Here is an 18712-nt window from a genome sequence, read left to right on the forward strand (position 1 = left end):
GTGAACAAGAACTTTTAAGAAAAATACCTTTTGTCTCATTTTTCTTTAGTATGGAAAGTAAATTTTCAGCCAAAAACTTGAAAGACTTTATCAGTTTTTCCTTCTTCTCTTGAGAACAAAGTGCTATTTCGTCAGACCTTTTATAACTTTAAATGTGAAACTCTCTCCCAGCATCATCGTTTCTGGAGAGACAATAAAAGCAGTGCTAATGCTGTCATTTCTCACACTTTTTGCTGCTCCCTCCGAAATAATATTTGTTTATATTCTGCAGATCCTATGAAAAGAAACAGTGGTCAACCACTTGAGTTCCTGCACTGTAAGGTACAGCATTTGGGCATTAGCACCTTTTAGAGGGAAGATGATAACTGTGCAGAAACTGGTATTTCAGATTCTGTAAATAAAAGGAATGTATCTAAAAAGAACTTCACTAAAGACTTAAGTGGCAACAGCTGAAGGACCTTTTCAGCTGGATCAAATCTGAACTTTCTCTTTCTGCTGTCAAGCTGCAACCCCAGTAAATCCTAAATGTTTCTGTGGATTTAGTGACTGCGTGGAGTTACAGTAATTCAAAAGAAATTCATGTTCATCCTTGCCAATGCCCATTAGTCACACTTGCTGGAATTCTGTCTGCTCTGCTCCTAACACCATCTCGATGCCATCTGGATCCCTTAATAGCATCTTCCCAACACATACGTTTTCTGCTCCATTCAGTATTTTCCTGTTCTGCAATAGCTTTTCCACATGGCCTTGCCCCCTTGGCAGATGGGGCCTCTGTGATATCCACAAACAGCCACATAACACAGCTGAGAACATTAAAAACCAATAAAACCAGGATAAAAGGGTTATGGTGGGGGGAGTTTTCACTGGTTAATTCCTCTGAAAAGCTCTGGACTCAGCGAGACTTTTGGAGTGCCTGGATGATGTTGAAAATCCAACAGATTGCCCCCTTTTTTCCTCTCTGAGGTAGGAGCAGCCTTGTCTCACGATCTCAGGTTTTTAGACAGACTGAAAACACACAGTGGGATGTCTCCTGATTCTCACAAGTGGCATTTTAGGAGGCCTGAGGCTGTAGGTGGATCTTTTTCCTCCATCCCCCTTCTGATTTGAGATAATGAAACATGCAGTAGAGGCAATATGAAGCTCAACTTTTAAAAGAGGGAAAATCCATGAGGCTGAGCAAATGCCAATGAATCTGTATTCTTGCACTAAATTTGATCTTGTGAAAGGTTGTGGAGGTGGTACCAATTTACCTTATGCCTGTGGAGCTTTCAGCTCTTGGTTGAGCTGTCTGATATGGGAAAATCTTCTAGACAGGTGAAGAGATCTTGCCAGAGATTAAATATGTTCATGTTTTCAAACCCCTCTATGGAGAAGTTCATGAATTCTTCAGAAATTAACTCAAATGGTTTCTTCCTGTATTATGAAACTTGACAATGGTGTTGATATTTCAGAAAGTAACTGATGTTTCTTCCTTCCTTGTGGCACAAGGCTGTTTTTAGAATAGACACCAGCTTTTGAGGCCAGGTTGGATGGGGCTTGGAGTAATCTGGTTTAGTGGAAGGTGTCCCTGCCCATGGTGGGGAGGCTGGAACTGAATGATCTTTAAGATCCCTTTTAACCCAGGCCATTCTGGGCCAAAAATTGAGCTGGTAGATGATTGTGCTGTACCCAGGTGTTTCTGCACCCTGCTTTTCATGGTGCTCACATGGATTTGTCTTGGGTTGTTCTCCTACCTGGAGGTAACTCCAATATGTAACAAGTGGAGGATTGCAAACTGATAAAATAGCATCGCATCTCTTGTGCAGGTGTTCCTGGAGAGAAAAGGCACAAGGAGTGTGCACCAGGGCTGCCTTTGTGGCTGCTGGTGCATCCCAAAGCAGAACACAACCCTCCCTATACGTGAACTTCATGAAAACCGTAAATGAAAAAAAAAATCTGAGTGCCGAGCCAGTAAATATTTTTCAATATTTGACTTCCATATTTTAACCACCAGCTGCAAATGCTTTGCTGTGTTTATATATAGATAGGATTTCCCTTGCTTCTCTCTCTTTGCCATTGGGAAGCGTTTCCCAGGGGGCTGGGAAGCAAGGCTGGAATAGCACAAACTGTTTGCTAATGGCTCTGAATGCTTTCCCACTGGAGATCTAGGACACTTAACAGTGTTAAAAATAAGATAGCAGAGGGATAAATGGTGAAAGCTCTAGTCAGTCCCAAAATCCTCTTGGCACAAAGGTTACAGCAATGTTCTTGTTCCTCAGTGCAGAGGAAGCAGCAGGTTTTTTCTCTGAAGGAGAGCCAGGGAGTGCCCCTGGTTCAATGGGCTGACCTTGCCCAGAGCATGGCAGAAGCCCTACAGCCCTACATTGTGTCAGGAAAGGAGGATGCCCCCAAAGCTGGGACACTGGGAAGGAGCTGCCACCTGTGGGGTGAGCTCAAGGCCATGCTCATGCTGTGACCCCCAGCTCAGGGTGCTCCTGAGCCTGTGGCAGGTGGCTCTGCAGAAGAGAAGGCTCCAGGATGACCTTATTGTGGCCTTTCAGTACCTTAAGGGGCTACAAGAGAGTTGAAGAGGGACTTTTGACATGGCATACAGTGGCAGCACAAGGAGAAATGGCTTCAAACTGACACAGTCCAGGGCTGGAGGGGAAATTGGGAAGAAATTCTTCCCTGTGAGGGTGGGGAGAGGGTTGCCCAGAGAAGCTGAGGCTGCCCCATCCCTGGAAGTGTCCAAGGTTGGATGGGGCTGGGAGCAGCCTGGGATGGGGGAAGCTGTGCCTGCCATGGCAGAGTGGGGAACTAAATGATTTTTACTGTCCCTTCCACCACAAACCATTTCAGGATTCTGTGATATCTGCTGCCTGCCTGGGAGTGATCCCCAGGCTTTAAATCACCCTGTGCTCAGCAGCGAGGCACAAAGGGCACAAACAGATTATTGAATCCTAAAATTGCAGGTGAAATAGCACAAAAATGTAATGGCTTGAATCTACCCTCATTACAGCCGTGTCTCAGGTCTTGGGGAAGTGTTTTCTGGCTGCTGCTGTGAGTGATTTTCAAAGGGCAACTGAGAGGCCTGATCTTAAACCTTCCCACGGAGACAGGTTCTGCAGGCAGATAACAGCAGCATCACACTATTTGTGAGGCTGGATGGGGAGAAATTTGTTCCCAATTAAAATTCAGCATGTCAAGGATGGAGAAAGTACTGATGAGAGTCCTGTGTCTGGCTCTGACCTTTCAGGAGCTGTTGGGCTGTTGTTCCTCAGAGAAGAGTGTTGCTCTCCTCGCGGCCTGTTCTGCAATCCATTTAGAAATGCATCATTAAAAGCATTAATTCCACTTTGAATTTCCATTTTTCCTGACCTTTTCAGTCTCCTGCTGCAGCATCCTCCTTCCCCACTAGCTTGGTGTCGCTTCTGAAAGTTATTGATGATGTTTTTTAATGGCCTGGACAGTGCTAAAGTTGTTCCTCGGTGTTTTAGAGGCTTCTAAGAGCAGAAAAAATGAGACTTTATAATATTTGACAATTGCCAGCAGGGGTCAGGCTTACAAATAATTTAGGCAATCCAAGCTGCATATTTATAAAGGAGACATTTCTGTGCTGAACATGATGTAGATCAACCTGCTTCTATGGAAAAGTTTGGAACTGTTGCCAGATGAATAGGAGAGATGACTTCTTCCTTGTACCTGAAATTGCTGTTGCATAATTTTGGGATATTGGCAGATGGTTCCATACATTATTGTATGGTGCAAGGATTTTCAGCTTAATTTAGATAGTTTAAAAGTATTAAGCAAGATAATTAATTTTTAAGACTATTCTGAGAAAAGGCTCCTGAGAAAATTGAATCCAAAGATCAGTGTTATTCTGTATTAGTCGCACAATTAATCCCAACAAGTTAACATGTGGAAGGGGAGGGTCTTGAAGGATCATCAAGATTTTGTACTCTCTATCTAAGTGCAAGCCAAAATTTTGTGTCCAATCTTTTATACATACATCTCATGCCTAACATGTTTGATAGAGTTCTCTGAAGGATTCACCAATCACTTATCTAAGGCTGGTATGGTTGATTTAATATATTTGACCTTCCAAAAAGTTTTGAGCCAAAGGTCATAAAGAAACTTTAGTGGAATAAAAAAAGGAGATTCTGTGTTGGATTGATCAGAATATATGAACCCTGGAGGTCTGGCTGTCCCAGTGTACTGTCTGTGGGGGTGACCAGTGGTGAGTGCCCATGTGAACAGGACAGAACATCTGGGTACCTTGCCAGGAGGCTCTCCTGGCTTCCCTGTGCCTTGTCTCCAGGATTTCCTGAGACAGAGATAATACAAGATATTTTTTACTTTGTAAAACTTCATGCATTTTTTTCTGTTAATTTGCTTATGTAATACAAAGTTAAAATATGGAAAATCAAATAATACATGTTTTCACAATGCTGAGCGTTCTCCCACTAGGTCCTAGAATGGTTTTGATTGGGAATTGGGAACTTGTCCAACACAGAAAAGGGGCTGGTGAGTAGTGAGGTGGCAGAGTTTGAGATAATATGAATTTTTTCAGCTTATCAGAGCATTCAGAATTTCAGAAGAAATCTTAGAATGTTGCTTGAGATGAGAGATGAAGTTGCATGTCAATAATTGCCAAACTCGTGCACATAAGAAAAAACACCCTTACTTTTACTCCCACAACAGAGAGCTCTAAATGAGCTGTTGTCATTCAGGAAAGAGATCTGACATTATTGTGAACAGCTTTCTGAAAATATCAGGTAGGTACTCCAGAGTTAAAAATACAAATAGAATATTAGAAGCTCTTGGAAAGGAAGTTGAGAATAAAGCAGAAATCCTCATTGTACCATTGAGTATGTCTGAGTGCTCTTTGTAGTTGCAGCTTATTTCATGTCAAAAAGTCTATATAAAAACTTGAAGGAACAAAGAAGAACAATAAAAATATGGAAAATCCTTGGTGTGAAGGAAGACTAAACTGACATTCTGCAGGAAATAATAGAGGAGGCCTGTGCTGTGGTGTGGAGAGGGGAGTGTGGTACAATTATTCACGACTTTTCATAGCAGAACTAACGGGCACTCAGTGAAATAATCACATGTGAAGTATAAAACAAACTGAACTAATTTTTCATGCAGCACATAATTAAATTGTGGAACTTACTGCCAAGGAGTATTGTGAAGGCCAAAAGTATAAATCAGATCAAAAAGAGATTTGATGTCTCACGGAGGTTTTAGCTACTGGTGGTTATTAAACATGATGGTCTAGACTCAGTCTGTGGTTCAGAAGGTATCCAAGCTGAACTGGCTTTATATTCAGCTTGTATATTTTTAATATACTTTTACAAATTACAGTCTCATCATATAAACGCGTCACTTTTAACCATATGTTTCAGCTGCCTCAGTAGTGCAGTTCTGTGGTACTGAATGCAGGAATAATCTGATATCCTTTCTGATTTCATGCTTTACTTGATTATTTGTGGTGGAACTGTGCAGGGACACCCAAAGTCTATTAATTTTCATTTCTTCTCCAGGCTGAAAATTGAGGAGCTGGAAGCTGAGCGCAGCAAGCTGGCAGAGGAGAACAGATCTCTGGAAATGCAGCTGGAGAAGCTCACTCTGCAGGTAGGAGTGTGCAGGTCCAGAGCAGCTGGAGAGCCTGGTGTGGTCCATGAGTGCTCCCAGCATGGAGCTTCCCTCCCCTGCATCTGGGCAAGGCACCTTTGGGCAGCCTGTGCTGGCTGCACTGCCACACCTGTGTTTGTGACCGTGCCATCAGAGAGGTTTGATCTCACATGTAATCACACAGATTCAGTTGTCTTGTGGGATGACTTCTCTACGACTTCTCTCCTTGGAGCCTTAAGAATTGGTCCATGTTAAATAGCTCCACCACTAGAAGTTGTTTGTCCCGAAACAGCAACATGGCAAAGTGGGAGCATAGACAGGGCAGAGCAGGGTGGAGTGGATGGGAAAATTTGAGCTTTGTTCGTGTTGAAGTCTCCTTTCTGCTGGTGTCAGTGATGAAAGCAGAGACCACCTCAGCAGGCAGGAGCTTTGCAAGCCAGGAACCATCAGTGCTGTCGAGGGGATGAGCTGGCAGCATCCACAGATGTGGAGGCAGGAGGATGGGAGGTGTGTTCCTTTTGCTGTGCTGCTCTGTGTGGTTTGCCTTTTTCTGCTGCTGTCCTCTAGGGCAGAAGGTGTTCAGCTTTTTACTCGGGATAGATCAGTGAAATCCCACACAAGGGCACCTGCAGCAGAGCAGTGTTCAAGCTTATTGTCACCCTAGGAACAGCTTTCCTGTGCAGAGGAATTGCAAGGGAGTTGCTTCAAGCTTTTGTAGTGTTTCCTGTTTGAAAGATGCTGGAGCAAACAAGAACCTGTTGGTTCAACCAAAGCCCACCCACCCTTCTTGAAGAAGGGGTCTTATCTCTTCCTTCTTTTCTCTCTGATGTGCTGAACAATTTGTCATTGTAGCATTCTCTTAATTTTTCTTTCTTTTTATATTTATTTTTCCCATTTTTTTTGCAAATTGCTTCATGGTAGAAAACCTGCATGAAAGCTGATTTGAAATTACCCAGATTTCAGCCAGACCATTGATTTTATCTTGACACCTATTAGACGTGCATCAAAATTTCTTTTTTTTATAACCCATTCCTGGAGACAGGGGAAGTGACAGCTTTGATAAAGCAGGGAGCTAAGAGCTGCTGAGCATCTCTGCTGAGCCATGTTTAGTGTGAAACCTGTCACCCTGCTCTCCTTTAATTGGGTTTCAGTCATCAGAAGGAGATGAAAGCTTTGGGCTGGTGTTTGGATGCTTAGGCCTCCAACAAACACACAAGCAGCTTTGGTTTCAGACCAGATTACAGCTCAGGTCATGGTTAATCTGCCTACATGGTCTTAGGGTGGTTGCTGGCTTTCCAAGAAGGCCTGACTAGAGGAATTCACTATTTTATTCGTGATATCTCAAAATATCACAAAGATCTGCTTTGTTTGTTCATACAAAGATGAACCAAGTGACTTGAGATGCCAAGTCTTGAATAGCAGATTTAGGAAAAAGAAATCTTTGAGTTAGTGAGCTGAATTCAGGTAATGATGCTCTGGCATCTCCCTTGCCAAGGCTGAGCACATGACTTTAACTCCTTATTTAACAGGAGGTAGCTCCCCCTCTCCCTAAAGTCTCACTTTACTTGTGTCTTAGAGAACTTGATGCCTAAAGTAGTTTTTTTGAATGAGAGGGAGTAGAGAGGAAAGCACAAGTGCAGGAATATGTCAGCTGAATGCTAAAGTGTCAGTATTGATCAGTGTGTGCCCACCTGAATGACCAAGAACTCCTCAGAGGGAAAAACATCAGTCTTCCCAATTTTTATTCACCCTGTGAATCAAATACCTTGACAGGCCAGGCTTAAAATGACTCTTTTTATAAACACATTGAAAGAAGGTTTGTTAGAGACAGAACCCACAAAGTTAAGGATAAGCTTAGAAATTCACCACTTCTCTCAGTGCTGAGCAAATATGCTGAAAATGTCATTATAAACTCAGATAAGGTCACTGAAGTGTTGCTAGTTTGACATGTTATTTATTCCCACCTCTGAAAGAAATCATTGGGAAATGATGGGTTAAAATAAAGTCTGTATCATGAAGGGAAGAAAAGCAAGACAAACTACATAGAGAAGTCACAAGGAAGTTTTGCTGAACAGGAAGATGAATAAAACTACAAAATGGGAGAAGCATGACTTCAAATCAAATAAAGATGTAAGAGAAGGGGCTGACATTAAACCAGGTAGAATGGGGGGATACCTGACAAATCCTTATCAGCAGTTCTTTCTTGTAAAATAAAACCTCTGACTCCTGGAATTTTATCTACTAAAGGAAAGATATGTAGAAGGGATGTATTAAAGTTGGGAATTTTGCAGAGACAGGTTGTAGAATTAAAGCTCTGAGCGCTTTACACGGAACTGAATCTGTTGAGTTTACAAAGTTGTGTTTGCTGCATGAAATCTAGGGAGATAACAGCTAGTAATTCATGATTAAAAATGTCAGATTGAATGTATTGAGGTGTGGAGTTTCAAAAATGTTTGTCTCCAAATCACATAATCATTTAGGATAGAGCTCAGATCATTGAAACCAACCTGTGACCTGACACCACCAGACCATGTCTGTCAGCCAGACCATGGCACTGAGTGCCATGTCCAGGCTTTGCTTAAACACCTCTGGGAATGGCAAATCCACCACTTCTCTGGGCAGCCCATTCCAATGGCTGATCTCCATTTCTGTGAAGAACTTCCTCCTCTCACTTTAGTTTGTATCTGAATATTGGCACAGGAATTTTCCTGATTTCTGCACAAAAGCCCATATTGTGGGCAAGGGGACCCTGATGGACTGGGCAGAGAGCAAAGGAGCACCTGGAAAGGTGCTTTTGGTGTGTGACTTACTCTCCTTGAGCTCAGTATTAGCAAATGAACTAAGGTGCTGATACCTCTCCTCTCCACAGCCATATAACATCTGACATCTTTTTGTATTCTGTTCTTGTGTGGGGACAGCTTGAATTATGCCTGAAGGTGTTTTCCACCTCCACACACCCTGTCTTCCAAAACCCCTTGCCTCTTGACACCTAGCTGCAGGCTGCATTGATTTTCCTTCACTGGTATAAAGACTTTAGCATGGATATCACTCACTGGCCAGGTCTTTACTGCTAATGAAAACCTCAGATTACAAAAACAAAGGAGATGTAGAGCTGTAGAGAAGTGACACCCAGTTGAGACTGCCTCCCTGGTGCCCAGGATATTATCTCAAGGAAAACATTTGAAACCCTGGCTCAGGAGAAGGATTCAAATAATATTAAAAGAATGGGTTTAAACAGACAATTTTATCTCATCTCCTCTACCCTTCTTCCTTTTGATGAAGCAAAAAAACATTTCCAGGAAACCTGAGCTGCTACTGCTTGGCCCATGGTGGGCAGGCTGAGAATTCAGAGAAAGGTTTGGTTTGTTTATCTGAAATGATATGGACCATCTTCCAGAGGTGCTGGTGGAAAAGTGCAGCTTGATGCCAGGAACAAAAGAGACTGATCAAATCAGTGCTTTTTGGATAAAGTGGGAGGAAGGAGTTGTGAGGAGTGTTCAATTAGCATTTCTTACTGCTAGGAGCCCTGTGTTTGCAGGCAACCAAGCGGATGTAAAGTGTTCCTTATGCAAATACTACTCTCCTGCTTTTCCTGCTCTCCTCTACTCTTCCAGCTGAAGAAGAGATTCTTCAAGGTTGGCTGCTTCAAGGAAGATTGATTAAAATCAGCTGCAGTTTGACTTAATTGGATCCATATGTTTGGAGAGGGAGCAGGACTAGTTAAAGTTCTCATAATTAGTTCACAGCTGGTTGGTGAGAAAAATGAAACTCCAGTTAGAGTTCAGATAAGTGGATCTGTATGGATAAAAGACAAGTAGATGGGTGGGGTTTTTTTACATTGAGATGTATTTGGGCTTGAAAATCACCTCTAGTCCCATAGCCAAGCTGGCAGCCTAATCCCATTGAGCATGTGCATGTGTATTTATGAGGCTAAATGGAAAGAGTCTGTATTTTCTGGCTTGTTTCTGAGTAAAAAGAATAACCTTTGGTGGATGCTGGCAGTCAAGAAAACCTGATAGAAAGCTGGGAGAGGGTCTCAGGAGCAGACAAAACCCAACAAGGGCAGTTTGTCTGTGAGAAAGGGTCATGACTTGGCACAAGCTCTGGACTGTCCAGCTTTGACTGCCTTGTCCCTGCTCACAGTGGTAACTGGTTATGTTTAGTCTCTCTGTGAGTCAGCAATAAGACAATAACACTCTTAAAAATGCAGTATTATTCATACATATTGAAATTATTGATCTTTGCCTATTATTTCAAAGCTCAGAAAGAGCTGACTAACTACATAGTATGGGGACAGTCATCAGAAAACTTACCCTAGACAGAAGCTGGAATTTATGTTAAACTTTGTTGTTAGACTGGAAGGGACTGCATTGCCTATTGTGGTGTCCTTGAGGGAAGTGCTTGCTGGGTTTAGTTTTCCAGAAGTGAGATGTCCATGAATGATAGAAGTGCTGGACATCCAGAGCATTCACGTGTTTCCCTGCCCCCTTATCTCTGCAATCCTTGTGGCTGAGCTGGCCTACTCCTTCTTCTAGCACTGTATTTTGAGGGAATAACAAAACATCTGGGAGCTGTACCCCAGGGGAAGGTGGACTGAGCATGTTTCTCCTCTTTAACATTAATGACTCATTTTATGGTTAGGGCTTTGGCAGCTGGGCAGTGACTAGCTTGGAGTTAAGAACCCAAGGGGAAGCTGAGGTCATTTAACAGTCTAACTGTTCATTTTGTGACCAGTAAAGAATGATGAATGAATCATTTACACTGTTATAAAACTTAAAAGGACATAGACAACCTTTCAAGGTTCTCTAATTGGCCTCTCAAATGCTCACATTCTTCCTAGATTATCTCCATGCCTTCCCTTTTCACAAACTTCCTGTCCTTTTTTCTTCATCTCTGCATGCTGAGGTCTGTGTTAGCCTCTGTGGCACAGCTGGTCCCTGTTGAAAACCTCACCTAAGTTCAGCCTTTTTTTTTCTTCTAGAAGGCTCCTTTAGCTGGTTCTAGGCAACTCACTTGGCATCTCTTCAGTCAGGTACTGCTTGTGGCAAGGTATGGGAACAAATTTGCGTGTATTCCAGAGGGACTTAATTATGAGATAGAATAACTGAGAGCATACAGCAGGAGATCTGTAAAGAGAAGATGAAGAGAAGTGCAGGTCCTGGACTGCAGAAGGTTGGATCATATTGTGCTGCCCAACTCATCCAGTGCATCAAGTTCATGGGAGCGTGTGGGAGGGGATGGGGAGCAGAGTGATTTGTGATCCATTCCACAGACTCCTGGATTTGATCAGCAATAAGCTCATCTTTTATAGGCAAAGCTTATCTTCTACATTTCACAGGCAGCAGCAGGTCTGCTCTGACCTAAGGAAGTGTATCTGCTCAAGTGTATGTAGGCAGAGAACACTCTCGGGATCACTCCACAGTCTTGCTCAAAACAGCAATGAAAAACATGAGATAAACAGAGATCATGGGTATCAATTCATGACAGCTTAGAGGTGTGTAATGCTTGCATAAAACAGGGGACAATATTCACACAGGAAGCTGGCTTTGAAGAAGGGGCCAATGAGTTCTGGGGATGCCAACAGCAGTGCAGATAGGGTGGCACAGGCAGTAGTGTGCCAGGGACAGAGGGACACTGTGGTGGAGTCACCCAGCATGTCCTGGGGGTTGGTCTGGGCAACACCTGTGCTGCTACACCACCTTCACTTCAGTCATCTCTTGAGCTGGGTAGGAGAAGCTGAGTCTGAGCTGCTCTGCTGTGTGGGTGTCCCTGGTGTTCACAGGGAGCTGCTAAGGGGATGTGCTGAACTGGCTCCAAATGAATGGGAGGGAAAGGAGCATCCCCTATAATGCACCCATAAATTCTGCTGAAAGGATTATACGTGTTATTTTGGAAAAAACACTGTGTGTCTCATGCCACGTGGATTAGGTACTGCAGGAAATCCTAGAACTGGTGTAAAATGGAAGGAGTGTAGAACCTGCTGTGATCCAGCCCCTGGGGATTACGTGACACTGAATTAGCTGGGGCTATGCAAATATTTGTACATGTTAATTCTGAATACACTGCTGTTATTAGAATTAACAGAAATTAGAAACATTCCACGGGAGCAGAGAGGAGAAGCATAAACATGTCATTTACTTGTAGGTTTGTCATTAGGTGGATCAAGGAGAAGATGTTTGATGGCCTTGGTGGCCCTGATAAATGTGATGTGCAAAGTGGTTGTCGAAAGAAACAAGGACAGGCACTGAACAGACTTGCTAATGTTTGTTAACATCAGGGACCACGAGTGCATAGGTTCACATTTGTGCAGGAAAATCTTACCAACATGCCCTTTAAAAAAATTTTAAAAGGAATTCACACATTGAATATTAAACACCTGAAGCTCTATAAATTCTTCTGCCAGAGCTGCCACTGTATTGTTTATTTCATGCAGCACCTTTCTCAAAGTTCTGCAGAAACTGATTAACATTTGCATAATACATTTAACACGAAAATCCAGAATAAATTCATTAATGTTCTGCTGCCACTACCCTTGAAAATATCAGCGGCTGTGTGGCATCACAAAGCTCATTAGATGAGCAGAGGGGGAGGAAGGGTGAGCGCTGGATTTCCTGAACAGCTCTGAAACAGGAAAGGTCAGTGCACTGAGTGTCAGCACCTGAGCAGCAGCACGGGGAGCTCAGAGCAGGCAGGGGGAGCTGGGCCAGGGGAAATGTCCTGCTGGAAAAGGTCGCTGTACCACTACACAGGAAGCATGAACTTTCAGGAGGTGCCATCCATGCTGGAGTAGAAAAATTGAGCGCAAAATGCAGATGAGGATGCTGCTACACTAAGGAGGAGGATGCTCCTACAGCACGTGTGTTCTGCAGGGGCAAGCAGCAGGAAATTGTTCCTGTTCTTCTGTGGTATAAGAAAGCTGGCTTGGAACAAACCTTGGCTTTCTGAACAGGTGTTGCAAAATAAATGGTGGTGTTTTAAAAGTCGTGCAAGGCTTGGTTGCATGGCACCAGAGCAGTAAATCTGGGGTGAGTGCACTGCCTTCATGGGAGTGAGGGGACAGAGACACCATTGGTATTCTTGTACGGTAAAAAGAGCAACAGTATACAAAAATTAGTCATTTCAGCTACAAATAGACATTCAAACTCTCAGTTGTGTGTTTAAATTCCTAACCAAAAACATACAATGTGTGCCAGTCAAGTTACTACTTGTAGCAACTCCAGAAGGCTTCTGTGTGTTTCACTGATCCCCAGAATCACCCCGTGGGTGAACGTAGCAACTCCAGAAGGCTTCTGTGTGTTTCACTGATCCCCAGAATCACTTGGTGAACACCAAGGCTGATGAGACAGAAACAACCATTTTAAAATGAGACTTCACTTTTAAAGTCCTCTAATCTTACTTCTCTCACAAAGAAAAAGCAAAGTTTCAGGAAGCATTAAGAGTGACTGTCCCTTTATAGTTTTCTTGTCTTTCTCTGTAGTCATTCAGTGGCACAAATTAGTTTTCAATTGTTCTTTCTTCATTTTCTATTATTTTTCTGCTGCTTTGAATTCTGCTTCCATGTCAGAGAAACAAAACAAAAATGTCATTTAGACCTGTGTAAGGCAAATAACGCTTCACAAGGTTTGTTTACTGAAGCTTTGTGCTTTCTCTCAGACTTTTATGAGTGCCATGTCCATGAGTTGCAGCTCTCTCCACGTTAGGTTTTGAGCTTTTCATTATTCATTACCATTTCAGCCTTTGGTTGATGACCCAATTATTTCTGAGTTTTTGATTAAAACAAAGTAATAGGTCACAGTTTCATGCTGCCCTTGTCTTTGCCATTTCTGTTGTGGTCTGGCTTTGTAAAGTCCAAGTTTTCAGTAATATTCTTCAGCAGTTTTATTCTTTTGATACTCTGGTTATGGTGCCATATTTTTCCTCTACTTCTTGGTATATGTAAAACTTGACACCATCTCGAGGAGACAAAAGGCCAGGACGTGTCACCCAGATTATGGAAAAGAAATAAGTTGGAATTTAATAATATTTTCTCTGAGCGCGTGATGAGGGGAAGAGGAAAAATCTGCCTGTTTCATGTCACAGTGAAGAGTGGGCAGTGTTTGTAATGATGTTAAAATACACATGAGGAAATAGGGAGAGGCACTGGTGGGGGTGGCAGTGTGCAGCAGAGAAGCACATTTTTGTGTGACCTCTGTCGGGGGGATTCAAGCATGTGAGATGTTGGTACGTTATCTTACGTATCCCAGGACTCTTCCCTTTGATCAGCCTGACCTACCACCTCTGTGACACTTGGGGGCAGATATTTACATTATAAAAATGGGGTTTCTCTGAAGAGTTTCTTCAAATAGTGGGAAGGAAACTCTGTCACTGGATGTGTGGCATTGCCATTCATCTGGCAGTGCAGGCTCGTGGTGTGCCTTGGGGTGAGTGGGGAGAAGTAACACCCCAATAACAGAGCATTTCTGTCAGCACACCGTGAACACAGATCATGATACAGGCCCTTCCTAGCCCAAATTTTGCTCAATTTCCATTTGCTGTTGTTTGATAAGACTTTAAAGAGACATGGATCCAAGAGAGACAGTCAGGAAAAAAGTAATTGTTTTTGACAGCTTTCCTAGCTAGATTTGAAAGACAGGTAATAGTGGAATGGAAGATGATGCCTAATTTAGGTAGAAAGGCTGTTCTGTTTAAATGAGGATGGACAGTTGGAGTGGCAGGGTAAGTGAAGTGCTGTGGGAAGAGCATTCCCTTCATATCTTTTTTGAAAAATGAGCAGTGCCCCATGAGAGGGTTCTGTGTGTTCAGGAGGGTGTCTGGAAAGCCCAGCTGTGTTCCATGCAGCTGGGAGGGCTCCCAGGTGATTCATCACAGCCGTGCTCACCTGAGCATGGGGCTCAGCTCCATCAGGAACTCTGCTGCTTCTTCTGATCAACATTTAAACCCCACATTTTCTAAATGATGCAGCAGTTCTGTGCCTGTTCTTTGCATTTTTGGCAGGACATTTAAAATGAAATAAAAATTCCCTGAAAGCTGTTGTGCATGTTGGACATGACAGAAGATGTTCAGTTGAGATTGTGACCTTTCAGAACAAAGACACTGCTTTTGAAAAGGGGGTTCATTGTGCTTCTGGCTGTACTAAGATGAAAAACTTGAAAAAACAGTAACATGAAGGCTGTGCAGCAAGGATGAGCTCTCCAGAGGTCCTCTTGTGTATTTTTGGTTGTCTTCCAGTGGATGCATTCTTCCTCTCTGTGCAGTGCTACCACAGTTCCAATCAGTAGTAATTACAGAAATTTTCTCATTTTTATGAGTAGAGGGATGTGAAAAGCTGTTGACAGCAGTCTGCAAGGGAGCTCAGCTGTGGGGCTGCTTTCCCTCTAGATCCATCACAGCCAGAGCTGCTGACCTTAAGGTGATTTCCCAAGGAGTCAGGGCTTGCTCAGGGGTCACTCTGTTCTGTGTGCAAGGAAAAGTGTGATTAGATATGTACGAGCTCTTATGATTAATATTAACATGGTGGAGCTGCCTGAACATTTAAATACAACACTGGGGAATTTAATTTTTTTATATATGTATATATATGTTTGCAGATTATTATTAGAATGCATGTCACTGTATTTAAATATAGATATGACTTGATATAGATGGGTGTAAAATAGGACTATCACAGACATTGGCTCAAGAGAATCCATCTGGAGTGTGGTCAGAGGGTTGGCAGGGAGGGAAATGCCTGCTCAGGAGGGAGAACAGACAGTGGGTGTGGGCTGGGGCTTCTTCCTTGGATATGCTACAACCAGCATGTCAGACTGTGCCCATCAGGCTCACAGAAGCTGAAATGAAGGAGGGGGCAGTATTGGAGACATTCCTTAGGATCCTCTTCAGGTGATGGGGGAAGGAATAGTGGCTGTATGACATGAAATGGTTTCCCCAGTGCTGCCAAGTGGCTGTGCCATGGTGGCTCATAGACAGTGACTTCTACAGCCAAACAGTTTGAGGATTGAATGTCAGTGTCTTTTGACTTTCCTGCTTTCTCAAGGTCTCTGACATCTTCTGAGTGTGATGCTTCTGTTTGACACTGCTTAGAAGACAGATCTGTGTCTGTATCTGGAGATCTTTTTGTGTGGTCCATTCTCTCAAGCATCCTAGAGAAAAAAAACCACTGGACATGCTGCAAACAGACCTGTCGGTCAATTTACCAAGTGTATTCCTCCTAAGCCTACCCTCTTATCCTTCCCATTTTAGTTCCTTGGCAGTTTCGTTCAACTTAATGCTCTTTACTGATGTTTTCTGCTTCCAGGGGATCAAAAAGATAGTCTGAGTCCTTTAGATATGTGTGAAAGTTAGAGATGATGCCCTTCTACCATTTTACTCAATGATAACTTGAAAACTCGTGTCTGGGCAAGGCTGCTTCTGAAGTATTTATTTCTTCAGGCAGGCAGCTCAGGATAATGTTGAATTTGCTGGTTGGAACAGTTAACTCAAAGCTGTTCACAATCCAATAGATTGCCCCATAGCCATTCCTCTTATTGTTTCAGTTTATCCACAAATCTCTCTTACTCTTGTAAAATTGAAATGAAGATGAGACGACTGTCCCCATCTGAAAAGATTTCAGTGCCGCTTGAAGTCTCCTTGCACTGGCAGAAAAAACAATTGAGCTTTGAGCTTGAACTGAGAGACAGATAAGATCACCAGGAGATTTCCACAGCAAATGCAGAATATATTCTTCTCTAATGGATTCTTAGTGCTGTCTGGCAAGTAATTGAATTGCTTGGGTATGAAGGGAGAGGGGACTGGGTTGGGGTTTTTTGGTGTTTGGTGGGTTTTTTTAAAGCTCCCAAATTTTGTGAAGATAGGAAGTAAGCCATGCTTTCTCTGCACGACACAGGATGTCTGTCAGACATGGGGGAAGCTAATTAAAATGTCACAATATGTACATGAGGGTGATGAGGCAGAAAAGACCGATCACTTCCTTGGTTCTAGGAATTTGTCTGTGTCCCTGCTTCTATCTACTCACTGTGAAATCCGCAAGTAATTCATGCTCTGGGGGTAGGAATGAGGCCACTGGGTAAATCTGGCCTCTCTCCCTCTCTCTCTCTCACTGGAATAAAGCAGAAAATAAATTAAATCCATTCTTGCTGTGCTGCAATTACTAAGGCAGTCTCACTCCAGCTGGGTGACAGCAGAGATGCTGGGTCCTGCTGGCCCATCGTAGCCAACACTGGTGCGCTCTGCCAGAGCACCAGTGCTAGCAGAGGTTAGCACTGGGGCAACTGGGAGGCTTCCACGGCCAATCTGTTTCAGTGCACAGCATCTGAGGTGACAGAAGCAAAGCAGCATCTGCCTCTTTCCCATCCTTTTGTTGAAAAGTACGAAGTATGTCCTGGAAAGCCAAGGGAATGATGGAGAGAGATAATAACACACCCTTTGGTGTATTCTTTGGAAACACTCAAATGGCCAAGAGGTGGTCCAAGCCTTACAGCCTGCATCAATGAAAACCACTGAACAACAGCAAAATGGAGGGGAGGAAAAAAAAAAAGAGAAGGATGATCATCAGGCAAATTGCTATAATGGTAAGATAATTAGAACACAGAATGATTAACATTAGTCAGTCTGCTGCATTGGCAAGGACTTTGCAAGTTGACATAATGGGCCTCTTCCATATCAAACATGCAGTTTTCAGAATTCAGTTTAACACTTTCATGTAACTTTAATAGAGTTCACAGCTGAAACAAGCATTTGGTGCTCATGTAATGTTGCACAATACCTTTCCTCTCCTGTTACTAGAAGGACCTTCTTTTTTTCCCTTCTGTGCCTACTGATACTGAAGGATAAAAGGCACTCTCACCGTGGAATTCTGTACATTGTTATGAATGACAGCTTGACATGAATACCTGGGCATTTTCTTCCTGTTGTGCCTGATGGAAATGAACTTCCCTAGAAAAAACCAAATTCTGAAATTTCAGAACGTGGTTTTCTTCTTCTTGAGGAGAAAATACAGGGACTCAGGATACCATATACCAGTATTAAAAACAAATACTTTTATAAAGTCTACTTTATAGTAGGGTCAGAAGACCCTCTCTGTTTATCATCTTTAATATTTGCAGATCCCTCCTGCCAGCCCTTGTGTGTGGGCCCTTGGATTTGCCAAAACTAAACTGGTACAAGAAGTAAGATTTAGCACCACATTTAATAGCTGGTTTTGTAGCCTGATTGAGTCTGGAGCAAAACCTGGAATGCAGAATGACCTCAGTGGTCCCCATCTCTAGCAATCATTGCTGAGCAGTAAACATTTGTTCTCCTTTGATTACTACCAACCCTACAGGCTCATGCATGGACCAGGGCACTGGATGTTTTGTCTCCCTCCATTTTCCCAGGATCTGGAGTGACTTTCTGCTTGCTGTGCTTAGACATGGGCTGCTGTCTGGTGTTTGTGCTGGGGCACTTGTGGACACCACAAGCTTTCCCCACCTCTGCCCATACTGAGATCAGGGACATCCTTCATTGCAGCTGCTGAAATCTGCTGGTGTGCTGTGGCAGAAAATCCCTTGATCTCAGTAGTGCTTTTCTTTTTTTCTTGTACCCCTTTACTATGAAAATAAAGCATCTTTTTTTCTGTAAGGTGTTGGAGAGCACAGTGCCCAAGCCCCCCTCTCTGCTCGGTGCAGGGCCCTCGGAAAGGAATTGCAGTCACGCAGCTGTGCAGTGAATATGGAGAGGGTTTCTGGTGTGGTTGGTATTTTGTGGATTATTTTCTCGCTCCTTCTGACCCTACCTCAAATGAAATTCCTGCACTTCATCCTTGCTCTGGGCTGGGCAATCAGCAGCTCCAATCGAGGGCTGCAAGGAGGCAGTGGTCAGGCATACAAAGCAGCTGTATTAGGGCTGAGCAACCAGGACTAATGGGGAGCAAGGCCGGGAGCAGAGACAGAAATATGGCAGACTAAGATTCATTAGGGATCAGATTCAATAACTGTAAAATGATGAGAAGTTTATGATCAAAGGCTTACTTCGAGCATTTTAATGACATAGTCATTTAATCCGTTTAAAGCAGATAGATAAGGAGTTAAGTGAAATCTACAGCAGCTGCCTTTCTGAGCTGTTT

The 18712-nt window shown here is 43.1% G+C and overlaps 1 protein-coding gene across 5 annotated transcripts in view; it reads left to right on the forward strand.

Moving 5' to 3' along the window:
• The window catches only part of MAD1L1 (mitotic arrest deficient 1 like 1), a 350640-nt gene that overhangs the window by 189603 nt on the left and 142325 nt on the right, over positions 1-18712 (forward strand). For all 5 annotated transcript variants that reach the window (XM_039732446.1, XM_039732448.1, XM_039732449.1 and 2 more), the window contains one exon: positions 5523-5613. In XM_039732446.1, coding sequence (XP_039588380.1) covers positions 5523-5613 — 91 coding nt within the window. The remainder of the gene's footprint in view (positions 1-5522; positions 5614-18712) is intronic.

This window comes from Passer montanus, unplaced genomic scaffold (assembly GCF_014805655.1).
Source record: "Passer montanus isolate IOZ18808 unplaced genomic scaffold, ASM1480565v1 scaffold8, whole genome shotgun sequence".
NCBI lineage: Eukaryota > Metazoa > Chordata > Aves > Passeriformes > Passeridae > Passer > Passer montanus.